At 42.1% G+C, this 25,678-nt stretch overlaps 1 protein-coding gene across 1 annotated transcript in view; it reads left to right on the forward strand.

Annotated features, from left to right (window-relative positions):
* Positions 1-4,886: 4,886 nt before the first annotated feature.
* The window catches only part of DRC8 (dynein regulatory complex subunit 8), a 35,997-nt gene continuing 15,205 nt past the window's right edge, over positions 4,887-25,678 (forward strand). The window contains 2 exon segments of the mRNA XM_074863266.1: positions 4,887-5,068; positions 23,998-24,082. Coding sequence (XP_074719367.1) covers positions 5,041-5,068; positions 23,998-24,082 — 113 coding nt within the window. The 5' untranslated portion in view covers positions 4,887-5,040.

The raw sequence follows: 25,678 nt of genomic DNA on the forward strand, positions 1-25,678 counted from the left end.
AGGCTCCAGAGGAATACAGGTGTTTTGGATATGGAAACCAAGGTCTTCATTCGAGGAAGCAGGCTTTCTTTACCAGTATGGGGCCCCTGAACTTGGCTCGGTGTTCAGTGGCAAGCCCCCGCTGCCTGTGGAGCACTGGGAGAAGTACTCATGGCAACCCGTGTTGCTAGGCAGATGGATGATTGTGTTTTGTTCCTGCCACCGTGTTCTCGGGGATCCTGGCTTCACTTCTAGATATAATTAATGGTAATAAAGTCTGAAGGTTAAAATATGTGGATCTCTAGGGCCATTTCTATGCCTGGGTGGGATGGGGAACAGCATCCTGGCACTTACATATAAAAGCCAGAGCTTTTTTCTCCTGTAGTTTTTTAGGCATAGTCCCAGAGGCTGAGCACTGCCAGTAGCTCCTTGACATTGAGGAATATTGCTGAGGGAAAGAAATGCTTCCTTTTTCCTAGTAACTCATTTTTAATGCACATTCAGTTACTTTTCCTCAAATGCAGCTTTGCTGAAGCTCGACAGGAGCAGCTAAAGATCCATAGGGTTATAGCTGTGTATGAGCAGCGAGAGATATTTGCCAGGACAGTTCCAAAGCCATCCTGTGGACTGAGAAGGATTTGAGATGCTGCTATTATAAGCGGCCTTCAAACTTATTTTTTCCCCTTCCTTCTTTCTGAGTTTTACTTGCAGACTCAGCCAACCACTGAGCCTTCTCCCTCTAAAAGAACATCTTACCCTTTCTGCCTTCCTCCCTGTTTCTCCCTCACGTCTAATTGCATGGTCCAACTTCCTGGCTGTGCTGATTCAGATGCTTGTCAGACCCTTTACCAAATTTCTTCATATGGCAGAAAACTATTCACTTTGTGATGGATTTTTATTTTACTGCTTCAGTGACTCATACCTGCTCTCAATGAATGGCAGAGCCAGCACAAGGTAGGAGGGTGTGCAGCCAGCAGTAGAAAGGAAGGGCAAGACTTGAAGAAAGAGTTGGATCCTCCTCTTTTAGCGTCGGTGAACTCCACATGTCTCAAGGAATCATACCCTGACATTTTATTTAGGATAGCGGACTTCGGGCTTCTAGATTTATTACCTGTATGAACAATAAAGGAACTCCCTTGCCAATTTATGTGCTTTTTGCTGTTCTGTAGGTCAGAGCAGGAAGACTCATTTTTCAAAAAGAAAACAAAATGATGACAGATAAGGTTAATATGAAAATACCAGCAGCCTGAAAGAGGTCAATGGTAGAGCAAATAATGGTGGGCATGTCTATTTGTCTGTCTCTACCCACTCTGTTAGGCTTCTCTTTAGCTGGTCTGAGCATAGGATCAAAGCCTGCGGTAACAGAACAAGCCAGAAGAGAAGCTCTCTTCCCTCCCACACATCAAAGAACGAGATAGCTGCTCTCAGTGTAATTTACCCAAAATCTGAAGGGAAAGATACAGCATAGACAAGGAATGATAGAGTCTTTTTCTCATTTTTATCTGGTTGCTGTGTATCATTTGGGTGAACAGATAATCTTTAGATAATACTCTGTTTTGAAGAAGCTGTTTCGGAGTCACTCAGATCAGTTGCTGATCCCAGAGGAAGAGTGGACTGAAGATGCCAAATGCACTTGGGTCATTTGTGTTATATTGGTGAACAAGGGTACTGCAACATAGAAACACCTCTCGAGTGGTAGGGCTCTACCCATTTAGCTGCAGAGGAGTTATAGGTAGACTCCTGTCACAGAACCGTAGCTATTCATTTTCTTTCTCCGTGAAGGACAAATGTGCCTTCAGTTATATGGCTCCCAAGGACTCACAGAGGGAGTTCTATAGTGAAGGTCTTCAGCAAGTGTTTGGAGCAAAGATGTGTCCAAACGCTGCAACCCTGAAGCCATGGTGGGACGCTGCTTTGTAGGACATCATTATACCTCCTTGAACTGCTTTATCTTTTACATCACTTCTCCCATTTTAGAGCTGGTTTTTACTGCTGAACAAAATTTCTGAACATATGCATGAAAAATAGACAAAATGTGTTATAGGACCCTGATAGCTGAGAGGAATATATGTGATGAAATTAGGTGCAGAGGCAAGGGTACCTTACATCTATTAGACTTCAGTGGATTCAGGCTTTATATCAACAATGCTGGTTTCTTCCATATTTTCGCTGAGATATTTTCTGACATTTTTTAAATGAAAAATTACAAGTTTAAAAGGGTATGTTCTCTTCAGAGGAGCTCTTTAAAGATCTTGCATGCAGCAGCTGATATTTCAAGCTGTTGAATTAGTAGTTCTGGGTTTCCTTTTGTACTTGTCTGTGCCAAAATGCGATTAGTTGTTTCAGCCCACTCATACCCTTGGTTTGAGATGTCTGTGCATTAAGTTAGAAGGGAAACAGTCATGTGGTTCAGGTCCAATATTTGATCTGCATTATAATTGTTAACATTTTTTTCCTACATAGATTTTTCAAGATATGTTGCCAGGAAATTTTAAAGCAGCGAGTTCTCATGTTGAAGTGCTTTCTCATTCCATATTTTGTTCTGCTCCTGGAGACAGGCAAGACACCAAAGCCCTGTGTGTCAGGAATTGGGGAAAGAAGGGGAAACAGGTGCTGGCACTTGGCTGCAAGCTACTGAAAGCAAAAGGAAACTCCAGGCTGGAGAAGACGATGCAAATGAAGCACTTTGATTTACAGTAATTGTCCTGAGTGGAACCTCAACAACATGGGCAGGACAGTACAAAATACTGTTTGCTGAAATTAGTATTAGCTGTAAGTCACAGAATATTCTGCAGCTAGGCTAAAGGTATCAAACTTAACAAGTACAAACAACTAGGATTTGACCAATCCTTTTATATACTCAGAAAAATGTTCTCCTCAAGCAACTATTGTAGCAGCTCCTGAGGGCCGGAGTCAGCTGCTACAATGGGACATAGACATTGTGGCATACACAACGTGTCATAGCTGTTGTGTACTTCATGATTTCCCCTTTCTTGATCGGCTTTTACTCACTGCTTTTGTTACCATCCCTCTTGGAGGAAACAAAGACAAGTGTGTATCTAATAGGAAAGGGTGGTGAGGAAAGCCAAGCGCAAGCCCTGGTGAAATTGGTGGGAAGGTGTTAAAGGTAGTGGCCTGAGTGGAGTTACTCTCTTATCATGTCACATTTGCAGTGACTCATTTCAGTTCAAAGGCTACTGTAAAACCACAAGAATCTGAATAAATTTGCACAATAGGCAATATTTGTATCTATTTTAAAGCTGAATGTTGTTCATATTTTGGGTATGGATTTGGCATGAAAACCTGAGTGACTAGAAGAGGGTTTTTTAAAGCTTTTATTAGGGAAATGTGGTAAACACTGTGAGTTAGTGTCACATTTGTAGAAGAGCTGTAAATGTCCTATGATTAATCAGGTAATCTGGAAAATGACGTAGGAAATCTAATGCTGGGCACAATATTTAAGAACATGAAATTCCACATTTGGGGTAGGGGAGGGAAGAAAAAAGAAAGCTCTGTCATTGCCAAAACAATGTATTTTGCACTTTTCTTCAGTTTCAAACATGTGACTGATCCACCATCATAGATCTACAACCAGGAAAGACAAAAGGTTTTCTGTGTGGAGGGGCTGAGGGAATAAGAAACAGGAGCCCTGTAAGACTGAAAGATAAGGGCCTTTCCTGCTGCTGCTGCTCCATCCTCTAACTTCGTCTGCCATGCTCTTCTCACCACAACTTCTGTTATCAGTTTGAGAGGAAACAAACCTGTGCTACTACTGTAGTCAATCAGGTAATTTGAAATATTTAGTTACTTTAATAAACTGTTCAAGTCTGTAGAAAACCTTTCAGAGGGATCAGCTTTGTTAGCATAATCAGACGTTTTCCCAACAGAGTAAAGGATGTATTCTCCTGGGTATCTATTATACCATCCCTACTTTGAGCCACATTCAATAAAAACACAGAAATAAGTGGCTGGAAGGCAAACAGCAAATGTTAAAACATTATGAAAAAGTGATTCTTTTAAAGGGTTCAGTGTGTTTTTTGAATTTCAGGCTTCCATGAATACTGAGCACATCGTAACTGTTTGAGAGGTGGAGATGAGCGTGTGAGGACGAGTCATCCACACGGGCTTTGCAAAAATTTAACATCTGACAAACAAGCACCTGCTGTGGTGAGGACAAGGTTTTAGTTCTAGGAATTTCATAAATATTTATTTTCTATGAATATATGGTTGCATCTTGCCAGAATATTAATATTTATATTTTCTCTACTTTCACAGTTGTTTTAGAGTCAGAAGAACCAAGCATCGCAAGCGAGTCTGCTAAAACACACGGCTAAATTTAAACTGCAGTGTTTTATTTAATATCGCTAAGACAGAATATTTTAGCTGTTTCGGTGTGGTGATATTTAGAATAAAATGTTCTTTCACTTTCTAAAGCTCAGATACACGGAAATCTCTGCAATTGCTGGGAAAACTCTATTTTTAGGAGAAAGGAGTACGGCGAAGCGGCCGGTGGAAGGGGCCGCCGGGGCCCTGGCTGCAGGCGGGCAGTGTGGGCGCCATGCCGCGCCGGCCCCACCTCACAGGCCAGAGGCGCGTTTGGGTCACCTAAAAATGGGCATCTCAGCAGCACGACGGGGAGCGATGCCCACACCCCCGGCGTGGAGTGGCGCGGGGCCCCGGGGCCCGGACCTCCGCGCTGGGATCCAAATTTGGGGCTTGATCGGCGTTTCGGGGGGACGGCGGCCGTGGCTCCCTGCCGGGTGCAGTACTGGCGGCCGGCACGCAGGGCCTCCCGCGGCCTGCTGCCATCCTCCATCCTCTTGCACTGGCGTGGCATGTTAGCAGCCTGCGAGGGCCGCAAGCGAAGAGCTCTCCGGGGCGAAGGGAAGGTGGCTGCGTCTGCCGGCTCGGCCCGGCCCGCTGGGCAGACCGCCGGCAGCCGGCCTCGCCGCGCCCGGCCGCGGGGCCCCGCGGGGCTGCCAGGAGCGGCGGCGGCGGCGGGAGGAGAGCGAGGGCCCGGCGGGGCCCGCGTCGCCATGGTGACGGCGCGGGGCTGCTGCCATGGCGGAGAAGGAGGGGAACGGCGAGGGTAAGGCCGGGCCGCGGCCGGGGCCGGGCCGGGGCCTCTCGCCTGGCGGGGTGGGCGGGAGGGCTGGCGGTGGGGGCCGGGCCGCGGCCTGGGGCGGCGGGAGAGGCGGCGGCGGCGGGGCCTGCCCTGCCTGGGGCTGGTGCCAGGAGGGCTGGCGGACACACCGAGGGCACGGACGTACTTATATGTGTGTGCGTGTGCATGTACGTATGTGTGTATGACTGCAGGCACAGGTACGTATTTACACACACCCCCCGCCCCCCCATCCCGTTCAAGGTGGCCACACCACTGCTTCCACCTCAGGCCTGCCCCAGCACCCCCTGTCACCGGGGATGCCACCAGCCCCCGCTGCAATGCCACCCGCGGGCCACGGCCACGGGTGCTGCCAGCCTTAGGGTTGCGTTACCGCCAGGCAGGGCGCACCCGGAGTGGATGGCAGCGGTGGCGACCGGCTCGTCACGGCGTGGGGTGGCTTCCAGGGCAGCCGGGACGGCGGCACCGGCTGCTGGAGCCGGTTGGTCATGGCCCCTTGCAATCGTTTCTGGATGCGTCGGGCGCTCTCTGCCAGGAAAAAGTGATCTGTGCTGCTGATAGCATCGGGGCTTATTTTTAGAGGCAAGCGTGTGCTACTTTAGGGAGTGTTGCCAGAAATTATATTCTACAGGCTAAAGGTAATGCCTCCTGCAAGGATGTTCAAGTATTGTTTCAAGGGAAACGTTCTTTCTTAAAACTCACAATGTTGTGACTTCTAAAATCTGGCCTTTTCCATAAGTAAACCTCTATGTGTTGTAATAGTTTGCAAATTCTGAACATTGTATTTAAAATAATGGATTATTTTGTATTATTTAGAAAAAACCCTAACATATTCCACAGAAAAGTCCTGTATAAATAATTGCTGTGGATAGTGCTGAATGAGTAATTTGGTTTCGGTAGAAGTATTTCTAGCATGCACTTTGAAGTATAGAGATCTTGTAAAAATTAAAAAAATAAGACTGATGTAGTTTCAGTGAGGACTGTTCTAAAAGTGTTTTCTATTTTATATTGTTTTTCACTTTTGTTTAGTCTTGTGAAAGCATGATTTTTTGCATCTTTCCAGTTTCGCAGATGAAACTGAGGCACAGTGCTGGCAGAGGTGGATAGAAATGATAGGATAACAGCCTAGAAGTCTGCTGAACCATCTGAGAAGAGGGGATCTGGTGTTCTGGCAGGATAACAGTAATATTGGGAAGTTCTGGCCTCATATACTTTGGGTACCCATATGTATGATATTGAGATTTTGCACCATTTTGTCAATCTACACGCAGAAACTCTTGGAGAAGGAAGGTCATAGGTTTTCGATTGCTTGATTAATGGCTTTTAATGCTGGTTTTGTAGTTTCAAAGTAAGAATACTTTGTAAGAAGTTTAATTACTGTATTACTGAAGGCAGACTCTCGGTTTGTTTTTTTTTTTTTTTTCACTTCATGTTTTTTAACATCCTGTAAAACACCATTCCCAGTAAAGTATCAGATGTCATCTTCTAGAAGAAAATTGTGCTGTCATCTTAAATGACCTTGACCCATAAAGTCCATTCCTGGCCCTACCAGACTGATAGATCCTGGAAAGTGACATACTGGGTTTTGGTTTCCTATCTGTAGAATGAGGACAATAAGCTGTATCACATGGACAAGGCATCGACTTAACCTGCTGTCACTCATGAGACTCATAGTCTGTTATTAGGCACACCAGTTGCTTATTGCCCTATAAAGATGTCTCATTATTATAAACACGGTTGAGGTAAGCTAACAGTCAGTGTCTCATTAAACTGCAGAAGCAATCCCATAAGAATATGTCGCTTACACCCATTTCAGAGTTGCTATTAGACTTCTTGCAGATAGTAGCTACAGGGATAATTACAATTCTCCGATTCTGGATTCATGCATCGATCACGCTTTCAGCATTCCACCTCTACGCAAACTGCAACTTTTACTTTCTTATGCTTCAAACAGAACAGTAACATTAGTTGTATTGTCAAATAATTAGTCTTTGGGGTATTCCTCTTGGTTCTTTGTGGAACTGCAGTTCCACCAGCTTTCATGGTAAAGGTTTCCCTTAGGTCCTATTATTTTCAGGTTTTGTGTTCTTCAAAGTTAAAATGCCTGCTTAAATGTTTTACAGATGTACACGATGTACACAAGGAAAAATGGTGAAAGGCCAAATCCTGCAACCTCTGGTACATCATGTTACTCACATGAGTATTACCCTCTAATTTAAGCAATTCTTGTGAATAAAATCTTGTATGTGCATGTGTTAATGGGATCATGCCCATACTATCTGTAGGTACATGTTTTATGTATGAATTTATATCCCTACATTTGTGCTTTCAACATTGTTCAGTGTTTTTTCTTCATACCCATCTGATTACGCTAGACTGTTTTCTTAATCGTTCTCTTCTGCATATTTGTCTGTATCTTCCTATCATCCTGTTTCTTTCCCTTTTTCTGCTACTTAATTCAGTCTGTTCTTCCATTTGCTCTCAGATATTTCTTTGTAATTTGACATAACGTGTCAGATTTTCTAAGTTTTAATATCTCTGATCTCAATACTGATGTTACTAGAACCTGAAAGCAAAATGTCAGACCAGTCGTGCCTGAAGTAGAACTAGACAGAAAACAAGACATATTTTTCTCCAGCTGGGATTTAAGAAATCACATGAAAGTACATAAAGGAGAGAACGCTCAGTGTGCCTATATCATTATGGTAATGTTATGTAATTGAACAGTATTAGAGTTCTTCTAAGACCATATTCTTTGTGCCAGTTAGCGCATATTTAAAATGTAGCTAATAAGTCATGAATTTTAATCCAAAAGGAAGTATATTAAATAGTCTGAGCTCCTGTTTCACCCACTTACGCCCATATGAAACTGAATAACTAGTTCTGGATAACAGATGTCCTCCAGAAAGATACCTGATTCTGATGAGAAGACCTACGGAGATGGAGCGTAACCATTCTGTGATGATGATTTTCTCTGGTAAATGATTGGTAGTTGTTTAGATAGTTAGAGTTACAGCTGCAATATGTAATCAGGCCTCACAGATCCTCTTCCCCACTTGTGAAGCAGTCATGTGGAGGTTGTTAGTGGAGATGGGAAAGAGTTTTCACCCCAATTTTAGTGCTTTATGTAAATACAGTAACAGTGTGTTCAATCATACTTACATATCTGCTCTTTAACTGCCCCGGTTTGCTGCCTGACATGCTGGTGAAATCAGAGATTTACTGGAGTTTACATTTGATAAGTAGCTACATATCCCATTCAACTACTACCTTCTTGCAAAGAAGCAGAATTGCCCCTACTTTACCTGCCCTGTCAAATCCTCCCACGTTCCTTCTCCGTATCACCTGTCTCTGCCTGGATTCTGTATCACTAGAGATACTGAAAATGTGCTATCGCTGCTCATTCTGTTTTAATAAAGTTGCAAGTCCAAGCTTAGAGAGCCTAGTAGCTGCCATGAGCGCTGTAGGCAGTCATAACTATTAATTCTTCTCGGAGCACACTTAATTAACATGAGAGTTTCAAACCTGACACAGAAAAGCGTGAAGCTGTATATGGCTTTGGGGAATCCCGCTGAATGGGATAATAAGATGCACATGATGCTTAAGCACATGAGTACATTTAAGGTCTTGGTATATTGAGGATTTTAAAACATATTTTCGAGGGTTTCACAAATAAGCATCAGCATTTGAAAGGTACAAAAGCTGTGGATTAAACACTCGTACTAAACCTTCAGGCTAAAGTAGTCCATCAGACAAATTATCTCTAATTTAAAAAGTGGCAGTGTTTCATTTATGGCAAAAATACAAAATTAGTGTGAGTTGTTAAAAATAAGTAGCTTTCATAGGCTCAAGCAAGCAGTATTTCAGCTCTAGAAGAAAATCTGAATATATGAGATCACTTAGGGTGTCAGTGTGCAGTTTTATCACAGTGGAATTTACAGATGAACACTATGAATTTTTTTAGGTCCTCTTGTTGACATTGCTGTGAGAAATTACATGAAGAGAAGAGTTTATAGCTTTTATTAGACTGTAATGCAGTTTAACATGCACCTTGACATCAATCTGAGTTATGTTTTAATATCTGTACTTATCAGAGAATGAAACAAAAAATAAATTATGTCCATCTCCCCTGGACAAACACAGGCTGTATATCCGATCCTCTCGGCTATACTCCTGCAGTAAAATTTGATCTCAAATGGATGTAGAATAGGTAATTGTAGATTGACAGGTTTCTTGTTTCCATGGTGCATAAAATGGCAGAAGTTTTTCAGTTTGGCTCTACTTCTAGCTGACTATTGAATTAAAAAATTGGCTGGTGTGCAGAAAGGCTTTAAAGTTTTTTGTCTTTTAAACAATGCCAACCAGCAGATACGCAGTGCTGACAGGGAGCTCAAGAACTCCCACAAATTATCTTTCCAACAATAGTTAACATGTTATTAAGAATTTCCATGTCTACATACTAATTATTCTGAGATCTGAGGGGTTGGGTGGTTTTTTGCAATTTAGGAGTACCTTTATTTTGTGTGAACGGATACCGCTTCATTGCTGTTGGCACAGGTTATGGAAGGGAAATGGTCTTTCGGGTGACGAAGGTCCAACATGAACCTGTTGCCGAACATGCTCAACATTTAGCCCCCCAGGTGGGAGGTGGCCATGTAGACAGGGGTGCTGGTCACACCACTGCTCTGCCCTGGCCAAATCCTGCCATGGGGTCTGGCTGCCACTGCTGCTGTTTCTGCCATGGGGGTACGGTTGAGGTGGGGAGCAGAAGCTGAAAATAGCTTCCACAAATCCTGCAAGGTACCGGCAGTGGTGTCCCGGCCCAGCCTGTGTGGAGGAGGGCTTTGTGCCCAGTGCGACAGCAACATTGGGAAGGGCATGGGAGAGTCAGAGATGGGGCTAGGGGTGCTGCAGGAGGTGGCCGGAGAAGTGGGGAGCTCCCTGCAGGGAGCTTGCAGGTACCTGGTGTGGGGGTAAAAGCTGTTGGCATGGTAAGGAGCAGGAGGTCCCAAAACCTGCCTCTGGCCCCCACAGGTTTTGAGGATTACGTGCTACCTGACAGGTCTAGGGAGATATTTTTATAAACAGTCTCTTAATTGTAAATGTCCATCTTTAAGAAAATACAGACTCCCAACTTCTTTGAAATGTGACATCCTTACTGTTTAGTGTTATATAGGTGTAGGTAGTATGTGAAAGCTGCATGAACATAAGATTGGAAGGGATTTCCTTGAGTTCAGCCTGGGGTTGTATACAGCCATAACTTTCAAAAGCTTACCAAGCTTCATCTTAAAAATGGTAAGGATTATTGTGTCACTGGTGTAAGGTCACAGGAGGTTCTGGCCTGTTACTGCCGATGGTCAGCTTGAAAATTAGACATGAATTCTGAAATTTATCCATGAACAGCTTGTATCCTTTTTTCACCTGTTTGCCAACTTTCTGCTTTAGTTTAGCCTGCCTCAAATAGTTAGAGAAATGTCTTATTCCCCATTGATGATAAATGTAAATGTCGTAAATTTGTCACCTGAAACACTGTTCAAATTCAGGATATTACTCTTAGGCAAACAAAACTGGACATTAGGAAAAAATTTTTCACAGAAAGAGTGGTCAGACAGTGGAATAGGCTGCCCAGGGAGGGGGTGGAGTCACCACCCCTGGATGTGTTTAAGGGTCATTTAGATGAGATGCTGGGGGATATGGTGTAGGGGAGAACTTTGTAGAGGAGGGCTGATGGTTGGACTCGAGGATCCCAAGGGTCTTTTCTAACCTGAATGATTCTATGATTCTATGAAAAAGAAAATTGGAGGTTCGTATTCATTCACGTTATGTAAAGAAAGCGATTTAGCAATACTTTCAACACAGCTCCCTTAAAAAACTAGCAGCTGCTGCAAACCCCTGTAATCCCTTGCCACTTTGTTTCGCTGTGAAGGTCTTCCTTTAGCTTGGTCAAAGCCCTCATGCCAGAGTAGTGCAGGTAGAATTGCAACCAGTCTTGAAACTATTTTTTTTAACCCATTTGAGACCCTGTCAGGTAAATTGAAAGGCTTGTGGTATGTTACATAATAACAGCATGTATTAAAAGTGATACTTAAAAACCATCATTCGCCCATTATATTGTAGACAATTACAGTTCCTTCAAAAGAAGAAAGTTTACAAACTGCTGTATTCTAGCAGTACTACTGTGGTGCTGTAGTTAAACTTTATAATGGCTTATGTTTAAAATAAATTAATTCTCAGGGCACGAATGTCCCCTTGATTCTGGTCCCTGACCACTTGAGCAATCAGTGTGCAGAGGCAGCTTCGTAGGCATATTCAATTTAGGAGCTGTTAGGTGCTGCCACACATGCAGTCAGATGTGTGGGCACGCCGGTGGTGACAGGTTATGCAGTGCCCTGTTGGGGCTGCCCCACGTCATTGTCAGAGTGAGCTGCTGTTGTGGGGCGCACAGCAGTGTGTGCATTACTACATTTTGGTGGAGCTTGGTGTGGTGCATGTGTTGTTGTGGGCTGTGGGTGTCGGAGCTGTCCTTTGTTGCTCTGCCATACGCTTCTGGGGCCAGCACTGTGGAGAGTCCAGGAAAAATGGAGACAAATGCCTTCTGTGACCACACAGCATAGCAGCACGGGTTGTGTTCTGCTGGTGTCGCAGCCGATACAAGCTCTTCCTTTTCAGCAGCAGCTGGAGGTATAGCGAGACTCTCAGCATCACCAGGAGAGCTATATATCCTTGCAGGGCAGTTTGCTGTTGGTGATGAAAGAGAATATAAGTATGGGCTAGACATAACTCTCATTATATCCCAGGTGTGGCTGAGATGAAAGATACGGAACAAATTGCAACAGTGGAGATTACTGTTTTTGCCAGCTCTGAGCTGCAACAGGAGTGCTGACTGGTACAACTGCCAGAGTTGGGTTTTCAGGGATGTGCAAGACATCCCTAATGGAGATTTATGCTCAGTTTATCTCTGCTTTATGAAAAGGGAGACTGCATGCAGCCGGTATTGACTTTAAAAAAAGTGTCACAATTATTTTTTTGCAGGCTAACAAACATCAAGCGCTGGCATTTCTTTTTCACTTCACTTCACTGTAGGAAGGATAACATCATGACTTTCCTCAAGAAAAGTGTAAGATATTAATTGTGTATTATATGTGAATCACAGACATACAGGAGGCAATCCAGATCTATGCATAGATCCTTTCTTTGGATGACTGGAGGCATATCTCCACATCCTCTGCTCAGAAGAGAAGATCTTTATATCAAAAGGAAAGGATTTTCCCCCATCATTCTGCAAGTTAGTGTGACAAAGCATGTTGTTTCACTGCCTTCAGTGTCGGTTGCATGCGACGGCAAGTATTTGGCAGCTTATCTGTGGACACCAGCTAGCAGAAGGAGAGCTTTGCTGTCAGAGCTGGACCTCTGCTAATGATTAAGGTGAGTGATACTACTCAGAGCTTGCTGCTTTGGCTCATGAAGTGCCAGGCTTTGTGAAGTCAGATTCAGCCACCACTTGAGTAGCTGCAAAATGATGATGTGCTTGTCTTGCTGAAATCTAGGTCATAATTGAGAACTGTTAGGTCCAATTTGGATACATATTTCCTCCTGAGAGTCCTTATTGAATGCTGCCTCCAAAGTAACAATCTGCAACAGTTGTAAGGCCTGTGGAACTAGAGCAGCATGGCTATGGCCAGCTGCTTGCGAAGACAGGCAGGACCAAATCCTGAGAGCTGTAGTTGAACATTTCATGCTGTCCTGATTGTTGCTAAAAATGTTACAGCTACTCCTGATATAAAATGTTTGATAGCTTATTAAATGAAAAAATGCATTGCTATGATCCAGGACTCAATAGCTTTTTTTGTCTTGTAAGGCCACTGTAACTGTCCCATCCCAGAGTCTCGAGGCCTGTCTCATGCAACTCTTCCCTCCAAGAAGTGCAAAAAGGCAAAATGGATTTGAGGAAAAAAAAAGTTTCAACACATGACCAAATATTAGGAAAAAAAAAAAGAAACTTTTTTTGCAAGGACTCAGCAACAACAAATTCACAAAGTGTGGGCAAACAGACTTGTGTGAAGTCTGTTTGTATTTTGAAAAATGTTTTTTTGAAAAGTGCTGTTGTATTTTGAAAAAAGCTCAGGAGGACTGCCAAGAGTTTCTGCTGTAAGTAACAATAACTCCAGATTCTTTCAAGCTCTTAGAGATTATCCCTACTTTTTATCTGAGCTTTGGGCATACACAGGGCACACCATGCATGCATTCCTTCTGTTTCCCAGTACTATGTATTCTCCAGAGGATATAGGCAATAAGCTGTATGTTACTGTTCACAGGATGACCCTGCACTATTTAATACGGGCATGACAGTGGGTTAGGATACAAGGAGTAACGCTCTTAAGGTCGAGTTAGGGCATTAGCTCTCACTATTGACTTTCAGAGCTCAGAGAGACTTTGTACTCAGGGTGAAAAGAATCTGTAAGCTGTAGCTATAGGGAAAGGTGCAAGACAGAGCTATGAACTTGTGCAGCAAGGTGCTTGTCACTGGGTGCTAACGGAGTACCCCCAGCAGCCAGGGGCACAGTGGGAGCTGGCAGGAGGAGCTCAGGGCTGTGGCTAGCTGGAGCTGCATGCAGTCCTTCCAGCAGCAGCAGCAGAGAAGTAAGTTGGAGCTGGAGGAGGGCTGGGTGCCAAGTTATCTGCTTGTGCACTTCCCTGCTACTTACAGGTAGTAATCCTCCTGCACAGTATCATCCTGGCTGGTCAAAACAGAGAGAAAACCTGCCTGTGCTGCTGTGTGTCTGGAAATCCAACTTGCATTGCCATTTCCTGATGGAAGGACTTCTGCCTACTACTGCCAGTGAAGCAGTGGATGACGGCCTCCACTGGACCGTGCAGATGTAAAAGGAATGCTGTAGCATGGCTTACAAATTACTCAATAGAAAATGTGTCAGAATGTCTTGCAATTTTAACCTGAATTAGGCCAACTTCTGGTTTTCTTTTCTGACATTTTTTTTCTGGGCATGCTGCTAGGTCCAGAACGCTTAACCAGCAGGAGGAACTAGTGCTGTAGCCAAGTCCTGGCCCTAGCCTGCACACTTCCATTTCCAAAGCCTGGACTAGCATGTCTCAGCTAGGTGCTGCTATGGGCCACTGCCTGGGCTTGTGGCAGCTCAGGAATCCCTGCCAGAGTCTGTCTCATCTTAATTGCTTTGACCTGGAACATAGTGCCTTCTACATCCCAGGTGCATGGTCATACCAACCAGCCAGCCACTGCGCCTCCATTTCCCCTCTTTGGCAGACCAAATCACAAATTCATTCTGTGCAGTGAAAGTAGGAAGGAGTCCTTCCATACCATCCCACCAAAAAAAAAAAGAAAAATTGATCACTCCTCAAACCTCAGATAGTGCTTCAGGTTTGAGAAAATTGTACTCTAGCAGAGTATAGCTAGCTAGGTAGTATTCCTTGACCATTTTCCAGGATTTCAGGTTTCTCTGCTGATGCTGATGAAGACTGGTGCTTCAGTATATATATATATATTTGTAGATGTAGCATATCTACACAGATTGTGTACAGTAAAAACATCAGGGCATATTTTGTTGCGTTTTTCCTGAGATGCATGAAGTGCTGTCACTGACATGAATTGATATGTACTTGCGTTGCGTCACTCAGACTAACTGCCTATGAGGGAATGGATTTTTCCCTAGCAAACCATATGATTGTAACATCCTTCCCCAGTATGTCCCAGGATTGTTTAGGCTGAGCTTGCCCTCACCAACAGGGTGCTCAGGAACTCTTTGAGCAGCAGGAAGGAAGGGTTTTCTTGCCTGTAGGGCAGGGGAGAGACTAATCACACACAGCCCATGAAGAGATGCGAAGTTGATGATGACAGAAGCACAGAGCTGGGAAAGGACGTTCAGCAGAGCAAATGGGTGCTATTCCGGAGGGAACAGAACAGTGCTGCAGGGCAAAGCAAGCAGAGTGGACCGGTGGTGTCAGCCACCTCTGCCTGTGGGCATTTTTGTGTAAGGTGCTCAGCCAGGCAATAGGAAGTGCAGAGTCATATCCCTTACCACATCTTCAGCACGTGCTGCTGCTTTTTTTTGTCAATGGCACTAAACTTGCAGTCTTCCATATGCCTTCCTCATGAGAAAATCTGCCACATGTCCAGCCCTGAAGAGCATTTAGCGGAGTTTTACGGACTGTAAGAAGTACTGTATGACATTAGCAGGATTCCTGCTGGGACGCAGTCCTGCTCAGCCACTCTAACATTTAACATTCTCTGCCCCTCTTCCCTTTGCTTGCAAGTTCTGCTTGGTTATAAACAGTTTCAGTAAGTTTAGAGTAAGTTTGGTTTGCATTTTGTGTGTAGGAAGTCCTTACACCTTTTATTTCTTTGACAAACAAATTGCAATCCTCCATTCTGGGGACCTCCAGAAAGAATTGGGGTGGCACCAGGGAAATTAATGCTGCTGTTCCAGAAGCCTGGGCACAGGGAGGCTGTCAGGGTTGTTGTATAGGAAGTGATGCAGAAAATAGTGGTTTATTGGTCCCCTCCAACATATGGACAATTTTGTGTTACAGGAAGCATCTGTCAAGGAATTTGCAGAGGTAGCAAGGGTATCCCTCGTAATTTGCCCTTCTCCATTCCCATAGGCAAATGCATTATCTGCAGCAAGCCCAGGCAGTGGTTGTAGTTCCACTGGGGCTTCATGCTGACATACTTTGCCATCTGCATCCCCTGGCTTTAAGAAATGCAGTGCAAGCTCTGGACAGAGCAAGCAAACAGGATCCTGGTAAGGACGTGGGAGTCAGGTTTAATACAGCAGCTGTTCAAGCTGTTATATCATTATGACTCAGGACAGATAGGTATGAGTTATCAAGTACTGAGGATACAGAGTGATCTCTGTGGACTGCTGTGGGGGCTGTTTGCCCAGCACAGACCAGGCAAAACAATGGCATCTTGCAAGAGCAACCAGAAGTGACAGCATTAAAATGGGTTTGATGACCTACAAGGATGTGTACCCCAAGGGGAAGAAATATTTTTTCCATTGATGATAGACAAGATTGACCATAACTCCAGCACCTCTGGGGAGACATAACTGGGACAAGAACTTTGTGAATGGTGGATATTCCCTTTCATCAATGACGCTCTAATATGAACTGTGTTTTGGAGGCGGTGTGAACTGTCGATTTAACACCTTTGGACATACTAGGTGATGAAAGGCATTGACTATTTATGGCTTCTTTTCCAGCTTGACGTGGCATCCTCCATGGCCTGTTTTGTTTTATGTTATAGTATCAGATTAAGAATTTTATAAGCAACTAGAAGCTTGACTGCTTATCAAGGCAGCAGTGGTTTCTGTACTTACTTTGTTTCTCAACAGTTGAATTAGTTTGTTAATTGCCCCATTAGTTTTGTTAGTTTTGGTTCCCACATGTATTAAAACGTCTGAATCTATGGTAAATTAGAATGCCATGGCATTTAAAATACCGTCTGCTGAACAATCAAAACCTAGGATAATATTCAGCATATCTTGTTTCATCAGGTAAAGTTACTGGCAGCCTGTAGCTCCATTTAGTTGCCACCAACTGACTATCACAAACTGGATATATTTTGTATATTGGTATATTACTGCATTTTTCAACTTTGAGATTGAAATGCCCAGTCATTATATATTTTTTTAAAGTCTTTAATGAATTTGTCAACCTCTAATTGAAATAACCAAAATATTACCATTGTGATTGATCTGAACTCTGTTTACTTTTTTATTACTAGCATAATTTTATGAAATAATCTCATTTCCATAGCCAAAGCTGGAGTCAAGATAGTGCTTCATTTTTTACATCACTTTATTATTTATTTTGCCCATGTTACAATTGTCTTATGTAAAGAAGACAAAAAGAAAAATTGTGTTTAATATTTTTGTGTCAGAATTTGAAGTAGCTTTTGCAGTTAACTTTGCCACAGCCTTCATCAAACTGACAGCCTGTGTTTTATTATCAGACATCAAATTAATTACCTGATTTTTCTAAAACTCTATTTGTTGCTGGAGGTTTTGTTCTCATGGTTATTCACACCACATGCCATGGGGCTGTGCAAAGATTGTTCTGATTGCTCCACTCTGAGAGCTCCATTCTATGTATCTATTTTTAAATATAGTCCCTTTATTTTTATTCTCTATTAGTTTTCCATAAAGCAGTTACTGTGATGAAAACAACCAGGTAGTTTTTCAGCTCTCACATGTACTACCATTAGGAAAAGAGATATGACAATAGGCTGAGGTTAAGCTCTTAGTCCAAGGTTGCTCACTTACATGATGATGAGTGTAGCGTTTTGGTTTTGTTGACTCACGCTGATGATGGGGTTTGCTTGTTTGTCTAGATACCACATGGTGTAGGCTGCTACAAACATAAGCAATAAGGAGCAATAATGTGGCTAGTTCCCAACAAATCTGAAAAACATGAAAGAAAAAGCTTTTGCTGTTCTTGAGACTTCATTTTTGCTTCTTTGAGAATGCTTGAAAATGACCTCTGCAGAAACCAGTTAAGCTTTTTTATTCTTCTGCAGGAAACAAACTAAGGTTCAGATTGCCTAAGTATCATCTGTGATAACATGGGATGCTTCTTACCCAGGAGAGAAAGCATTATCCTTTCCTGAGGCTGCAGGCCATAGCTTGGATCCCCAAATTGGAATAGGTACGACGTCAGTGAAGAACTTAGCCTGGTCATTTGTTGGGAACTGGCGTATACCAAATTTCATGAAGCTGCATCTTTTATCTCCTTCATTCAATCTGAATGGCTAAACTCAGGTGACATATTTCCCAGTGATGCCATCAATATTTTGTGTCAAGCTGTTCTCTTCAGATTGCAGTTCAGGAATGGGTATATCCCTTCTTGGGAGGAATCAAGCTGCTTTATAAGCCTCTTGTTTTTCTTCAAAATCTGCTTGATTTGTCTTTCCAGAATGAAGACTCTTTGATGAGCATGTATCTTAAATTATTTCATTATGTATCACAAGACACAAAGAAAGAACATTGCATATTCAGCCAGCTTACAGCTTAATCATATTGTTCCTTTCTTTTCTGGTATCTAATGTATAAATATCATACATGCTATAGGAGGTACAGAGTACAGAAGAAAATATTTCTCTTGCCTCAATATTTTTAGAACACAGCATACAATTACTGTTTCAGCATATTAGGCTGACTGTACATTAAGCTTCCCCTGGAATTAGGAAGGTCACTAGAAAAAATCAAATGTATGCCTTTTCTTCTATGGAGAAGAAAGTTCTTGCCAATAAGTCAGATTCAAATGGCCTCAAGATTGTTTTCTCCCTGTGTTCCTCTTCCTGAGTAAGTTTCTTAAAATAGAATTAGTTAAATGCTGTAAGGTTTTCTTCTTTGGGGTGGGGCAAGGTTTCTGAATTATTTTTAAGTCATTCAAACTCCCCACACTTAACATGAAGGCAACACAAACATTTGTGGCAGAATAATTTAGGGAGTTGTATACATCGCTTTGGAGTTAGGAAAGAGCAGCAGCAGCATGGGAACACCTTGTGCTGATGTCATCACTAAGAATTCATCTTATGACACCACACTGGCTTTCCCTTTTTGTTCTGGAAGCACATTGTCTTCATAAAACTGATGAGCTTATTTGAGAGTGTTTGAGAGTTCACCTGTGCTGGTGATGCTGAGTATTGTGACCGCTTTTTGATATCTTGACCTACGTGATGGTCCAATTAAAACTGGCTTAAAAGCCTGATTAGATTTCATAAGAGCTGATTGATAACCTCCTCAGAGTTGCAATTGTGAAGTCTTTTATTGTTTTTTTGCTTCATATGTAAGCAAATATACATTGTGAATTTCTTCTCATTAGAACTACAGACAGATTTGGAGTTTTTTCCCCAATTCTGATGCTTTTATTTCCATTTGTGATTTTGTGAAGGATTTTGGAAGAAGTCAGATGAAACAGTGGCTGCAAACATCAAAGACAAATCTCTTTTGCTTTTTAGTTCATCTCTTTCATCCATTTGCCCTGTATACCTAGATAATAAATTTGGAATCGCCCTTAAAGGAAACATAGTATTCTTCAGGACTAGCACTAGTCTCCCTCCTTACTGGGGAACTGTTCCTGCATCTTGACACACTTATAGGATTTTAACTCCATATTAAAGCTGTAAGGAGTAAGATCTGTTTAGCTATTTCTGCTTGTTGGTCACACCTTTTTTTTTGACCGTGCAGTAGGCTCACTTTTTAAGAAGGGACTTCACACTTACTTTTTTGTACATTTTCCACCTCTGGCTGGCTCAGATATTCCTCATAGCTCAACCACCTTCTCACCTTGCGTTTTTGATTGGCATTGTACGGCAAGACAGAGTGTTACCTGTGATTTTGGACATGGTGAGAAGAGCTAAAGTTTGCAAAGGGTGATCACAGGGACCTTATTGAAGAGTGTTGGAGCAGTGTGGAGAGGGTGGTTAAATACTATAGCTTGGATCCGTGAACAGAAAGATAAAGTTCACTGAAGTCAAGTGGAGATTGCAGGGGGCTTTAAGACTCACATTTTCTCATGTGTCTGCCTCCACAGTCGTGTCCCCTGTCATGTCCATTGCCTTCTTAAAAATGTTCCTTTTTCTTCATGGCAGTCTTTGCAACCCATTCCCAGTTTTCCAACTGACAGGACCAAGCATGCTGCCTGCTTTTTTGGTTGAAATAATGGCTAGTGGGAAAGAGAAGAAATGGTGCTGGGGTATGTAGGCGCTGGTACAGTTCTGTACTTCCTGCTGGTAAGCCCTGGTTAATGGATGGGGAAATCTACACAAGAGCTATTGATAACACCACTTTTAAATAAAAACCAAACAACAACATTTAAATGACTCTAAAACTGTCTGTCACTGAGTTGGGGTTACCCAGTTGTGTCCCTTGTCGTTTCAAACTGACTAGTTCAGCAAGGCAGCCCCATGTAAGAAAGGGTTCCTGTCACCAGAGACCTCAGGGGTTTCCTCACACCTGCTTGTAACCATAACATAGTATCGTGAAGAGAGGATGGAGTAATTAATGAGGTATCCACATGCATATAGGAGTTTAAACATAGAATTGACTGTATTTATTAAAATATACCTAGATTGATGTTTATAAAGATTAATGTTTCAGGTGTGTTGAGCAGTAACACGAACTAATAAAATCAAATCCACTGGTGTTTCTACAAATCAGCCCTTAATTTGACTCGTTACATAGCACAAAAAGAGTTTCAGAGTGTCACATTGTGTAAATAGGTTCATGAAGCTGCATTGGGACTAAATCTTTTCCTGTGAGCAGCTGACAGATGCTGCTCCCCAGCATTTTAGGTGCTTGTTTAATGTTGGCCTACCTGTTCTTTTGATACCTCTTTTTTCTGCACATAATTTCTCTTCAGTGAAAGGAAGGGTTGGCTTTTTGAACCATCAGAGCAACTGGCCTTGAGGAAGAAAAGAAAGCAAGCTCGTACAGTTAAACGAATGGTAGAATCTAGCAAATTGTATCAACTAGAAACCATTTTTTAAAATGCTCATTACTCAAGAGTCTGGCAGAGCCACATCTATTTAATTGCTTCTGTTCCCTACAAAGACTGAAGCTGTGGTCTTTGAAGAAGAAATGTCACAACTGAGGCAGGTGTGCTGCTTGGGGGCTGGCTTCAAATAGGCCTCAGAGTGCCGGGGAACAGTCTGGACAATCTGAAGAGGAACAATTCAGTCTGAAAGAACCAGCAGAATTAATTTGGGACTCCCAGCTCCCTGCCAGTCTTACTTAACTGGCAGCGTCTAGAGCTTTATCTAGTTCAAACTAAACAAACTGGGAAAATAGCAAAGGATAGTACAGGAAAGGAAACTGATAATGAATACATTTTTTAGTTAATGTATCTGAGGAATGGATTTTAAGACATTTTGTCTTCTTATTGCTTATGTGTTAGGAAAATAAATGAGAATGAGAAAATGAGAAAAAAACGACAAGTATCTGAAGCATTTTAACAGCATAAAAATGGAAATCATCCTTACAGGAAGCGTTTGAGGGAATAAGTAGTTATAGGTATTGACATGATATGTTTCAATATTTATTTATTTCAGCCATTAGAATTAATCAAATAATTTTATCTTTGATATTATGTATTGTTTTTCTAGTTAGTAGAATAAGTGAGTGAAATCTTTTATTCAATCAGAGTGTAGGTATTTCTGTTCTGAAAACTGCTAAAAAATTGCTCCACAGGGCAACATGAAGCTTTCATTGATCTACCCATGGAGCCGAGTATCCTTGTGCAGAAAGATTTCAGTACATTAGAGCATCACATCTGCTGAGTTAACTGCATGTCTGATCTTTTGATGCCCTTATTGAAGGGATCATTTTAAGCCTTTATCCATTACTTATCCTAGAGCTGGAATCCATCTTTTTCTCCCTCCCAAAGAAAGGTTTAGAGTGAATCATAGCATTCACATAACTAGCTTTGCCGTTCTGAACTATGTTGAACATCTTGGCTTTCATCCTTAGAGAGATAAGAGATTTAGGCAATAGATTATTAGGTGTTCGTTCATCTCACAGAGAGTCTTTCAGAGGACTACAGTATATTATTTTTTCTTCCATGGATATGGTTCTTAATTGCAACTTCCTCTCTGTTCTTGGAAGAAATATAGATTATCTGGTACCTAGATTGAATCAAGTTCATTTCATTTCAGGATCTTTGCCAGGCCTCTTGAAACAGGTAAGATTAATGTATACTATTTTAATGGAAGGCAAAGCTTGAAAAGGCTGGATGGCTACATTAGTTCCAGTACTGGAATGTTTCCCTGCCTTCCCCTGGTTAAATTTTTTTCTACAGAAGGCTCACTCTTCAAGCCAAGAATATACAGCTATAAATATTCATTCAGCATTTCTCTGTTGGAAGACATAGTACAACTGAAGTGCCTGATCTCAAGAACTAAACAACAGTCTACACTGGAGGCTGGGTCCAGAACTCTGAAGTTGCTGAAGAAACTCCCATCAAATGTAGTACTTTGAGAGTAAGTCTTTAGGGCATCTTCTACAAGGAATCAGGTCCACTTAGATTTAACGATGCTTTTTGGAAAGGAATTAAATGTGGTTTGTATCGCTTAGGCACATAAAAGGCAGGGATTATCGTTAAACTACGAAAAAAACCACAGCTTGTCCTATATGTGGGGACTCAGCAGGGCTCTTCCTCAGTGAGCTCCAGTCTCCAGTCCATTGTACATGTACCTGCCCAGGCTTCCATCAGGGGAATAAAGTCTGAGAGAGGAATACAGGATATATTCCTATCTCTCTTCTCTTTATGTATCTTCTGGGGGAGTTCAGTGCCAAATACAGACAGAAAGCAACAGGCACCTTTACCTTTATAAGGGGGTGCATTTCTCTTCTATATGAAAAAGAGCTTCCTTATACCTGGGTCAATCCACGACTGTATTACAGTGCTTGCAGCCTGTGCTGGGTTGACCTTGGGCAGCTGCCAGGCACCTACCCAGCCACTCTCTGCCTTCCTCAGCAGCACAAGGGGAGAAAGTACGATGAAAAGTCTCATGGGTCAAGATAGAAACGGGGACCTCACAAGGCCAATGTATCTTTTGGCTAAGTTCAATTCTGATACCCTTTGCCAGGAAACAGACATTTCTGTCATGTGAGGAAGAGGGCAAATGGCAAAAATGGTTGTAGACTGCAGCCCTGGAGATTCTAAAAATACTGGGATTGTAGGAAACTAGGTATGGATTTATAATGACAGTGGAAACAGTGTCCAGTGGTTTAGTGCTGGTCAGAGCTGCTCAACAACACTTTTAACACCAGATGAGCTTAAAGAAGAAAATAAATCTTTTCTGATAGAAAAGAGTTAGGTTTTCATCATTATGTTGAGAATGCAGTAGAGACAACCATGTTCTGGCTGTCACTCAGATGTTCCCTTTGGAGGCCTCTGTGAAGGCTGTGGGGCTAGCTTACAAAATGCTACCTCCTGAGTTTGCCAGCTGAAGTTTGGGGCTGTGTTTAGCAACAGGAACCAAAAGGTCAACTCCATATCACTTTGCTTTCTATGTTCTGTCTTTTTGAATTCAAACTATGACACTAATAAATGATCTAGCCAGTTCACTCTGTTTACCCTGGTTGCCTTGCCAGGGTGCTTTTTTTTGAGTCGGACTCTTTCCTCTCTTTACATTTTTCTCTTCAGAATTTATTTCCTGGTACTTCCCTTACCCCAAGAATGCAATTTTTGGCTTTAGACGAGATATAACTGTGATAACGTGTAGTTCTTCTTTCCCCATTCTTTGAGATTGAGATACAAAAAGCAAATGCAGCGAATTGCTCCTTCCCCTTCCCTGAGATTGTCTTCCTTTCCAAACTGTTACAATAAATTATTTACCATGAGACATATTCACTCTGCATGTATCTTAACTGTCTCTTTATTCCTGGTTCTCAGCTTCTCATACATGATGGCTACCTTAGTGGACATGAGAGCACTTTTGATTCCTTGGGTGCAGGAACCTGGATGAACCCGGAGCAAGCCTGGGACCAGGTTTGCCTTGCTTCTTCCCCTGGCACCATGGCGTCCAGGAAGGGCTCAGGCCCATGGTCCAGGAGGAGCTGTGGCACACTCTGAGCAGGGTCCACACCCGGACATGGTGATCATGCAGCTGAGACGCAACATTACCACCAGACTTGATGTAGCTGCAGAGCCATTGCAAAGCCATATTACTGATATAAATGACATTCTGCATTTAGAGTGGGGTTTTTTTCAGAATAATTTCTGCTTTTTCAAAATACCTTTTCTGTCTGCCCCTTTATCAGTTTTGGTGCTTTTGCTGTCACATTTCTCAAACTGGAAATAAATTAGTTGCAACAGCTCAGTGAATCTTTCTTTTTCTTTTCTTATGTTTCTTTTTGCAGATGGCGCAGTAGCTGAAATTGAGAAAAAGATTATAGAGGCTTTTGAGGTGTTTGACCATGAATGCAATAAAACTGTGGATGTCAGGTTTGTAAATACCTTCACACAGAAATATTACAGGATTTATTATAGAGATAAATAACTCCCTAAACCTGCATCTCCTTTTTCAGAAAATGTAATTGAAAGAGTCCTTTTGGCCCTGATTGGACAATTATGTCTTTGCTTGTTTAATACACATTTTGTGGAGTTCAGTGGTTGAGACTGAAACTGGCTTGATAGAGGGATGCTGGAACTGGTGGAATAAAGAGGCAAGAGGAAACTGCAGCTAGACAAGAAGTCTGAGGCTACAATTATTACTAGGAAATCTCTGCTCTGATAGCTCACTTGGCACTACAGGTCCTACATCCCATATGGATCCCCTTGTTTTCAGGATAGTCCCAGCATGTCAAGAGGTGTCCCTGCCGGTGTGTGTCATGGTTACCTGCTCTCAGTAGGTGTCTCCAACTGCAACGTCCCTCTTCCTTTGGGGTAATGTGGGAAGTGGATATCAGTCTGACAGTGAGATGTTTTTAGGAGACTTGGAAGAAACTTGTATATAGTTTGATTATGTAACTTTAATACTACTACTGCTACTACTACTACTACTAACATCATAATGAACATAAAGTTGATCATACTTGATTGCACCAAAAGTCCATTTAGCCCAGTACCCTCATCTGAGCTACTAGTAGTTACTTGGGGGAGGAATATAAAGAATTGAGCAAATATGCAGTATTTCTTGGTTTTTGTACATCTGCAACATTATGATTTGTCGTGCCTTTTTGGGTTTTTTGTGTGTCTTATGATAAATAGCAAACAAATGTTCTCTATTAAATCTTCTTGACACTATTAATGATTTCATAGCTGTCTGTCACATCTGTCCTTCATCACAGTAGTCTAAAGCTGAAGAGTCTGGATGTGTTTAATCTCTTAGGAGATGCTGTTCCATAGCTCTGGCCATTCTTTTTTGTGCTCCTTCTTGTTCAGCTTTCTCATTTTTGAAATGGAATGACCAGAACTGGGGGGCATGGAATGCACAAATGGGAGTCAGGAGGGAGAACATGCGCTATACCTTTAGCATGCAATGTTACGGAAATACAAACAAAATATCTGTCTGAGGGAGTAAGAAAAAGTTCAGTGGAAGATAAAAACATGGACTGTTAGACTGATCAGGGCATAACTTGCTGCAAGATACAGAACTAAAGGAATTCAAATTTAAATTTTCCTAAATAACCTTAATTCTGGTATTTTTAGTTTGAATATTTGACAGTGCAACTTTAACTTCATTTTAACATAAATATCCATACACATAACAATATGGCTTTTGTGATAAAATACATAAAACACATGTTCATGTCTCACTGATCAGGTTCTGAAGTTGTTATGAGCTGTTGTCATTAAAGTTTACTGAAGTAATTTTTCATAAGTCCAATTTCTATTTTCATAAGAATATCACCAGAGCTTTTAATTATAAATCAATTATTGAGTATCAACACTACAAAGGAGTGTGAGAACTGGTGAAATTGTTGTCATTATACATTCTTCACAAAGTCAGATTAGAAGACATCTTTAAATGTTGCAAACATCTTTTCTACATTATGAAACAGAGGTGGGGGAGGTGGAAAACATTTATGTGATGGTTTT

This window comes from Strix uralensis, chromosome 3, assembly GCF_047716275.1.
Source record: "Strix uralensis isolate ZFMK-TIS-50842 chromosome 3, bStrUra1, whole genome shotgun sequence".
NCBI classification, from domain to species: domain Eukaryota; kingdom Metazoa; phylum Chordata; class Aves; order Strigiformes; family Strigidae; genus Strix; species Strix uralensis.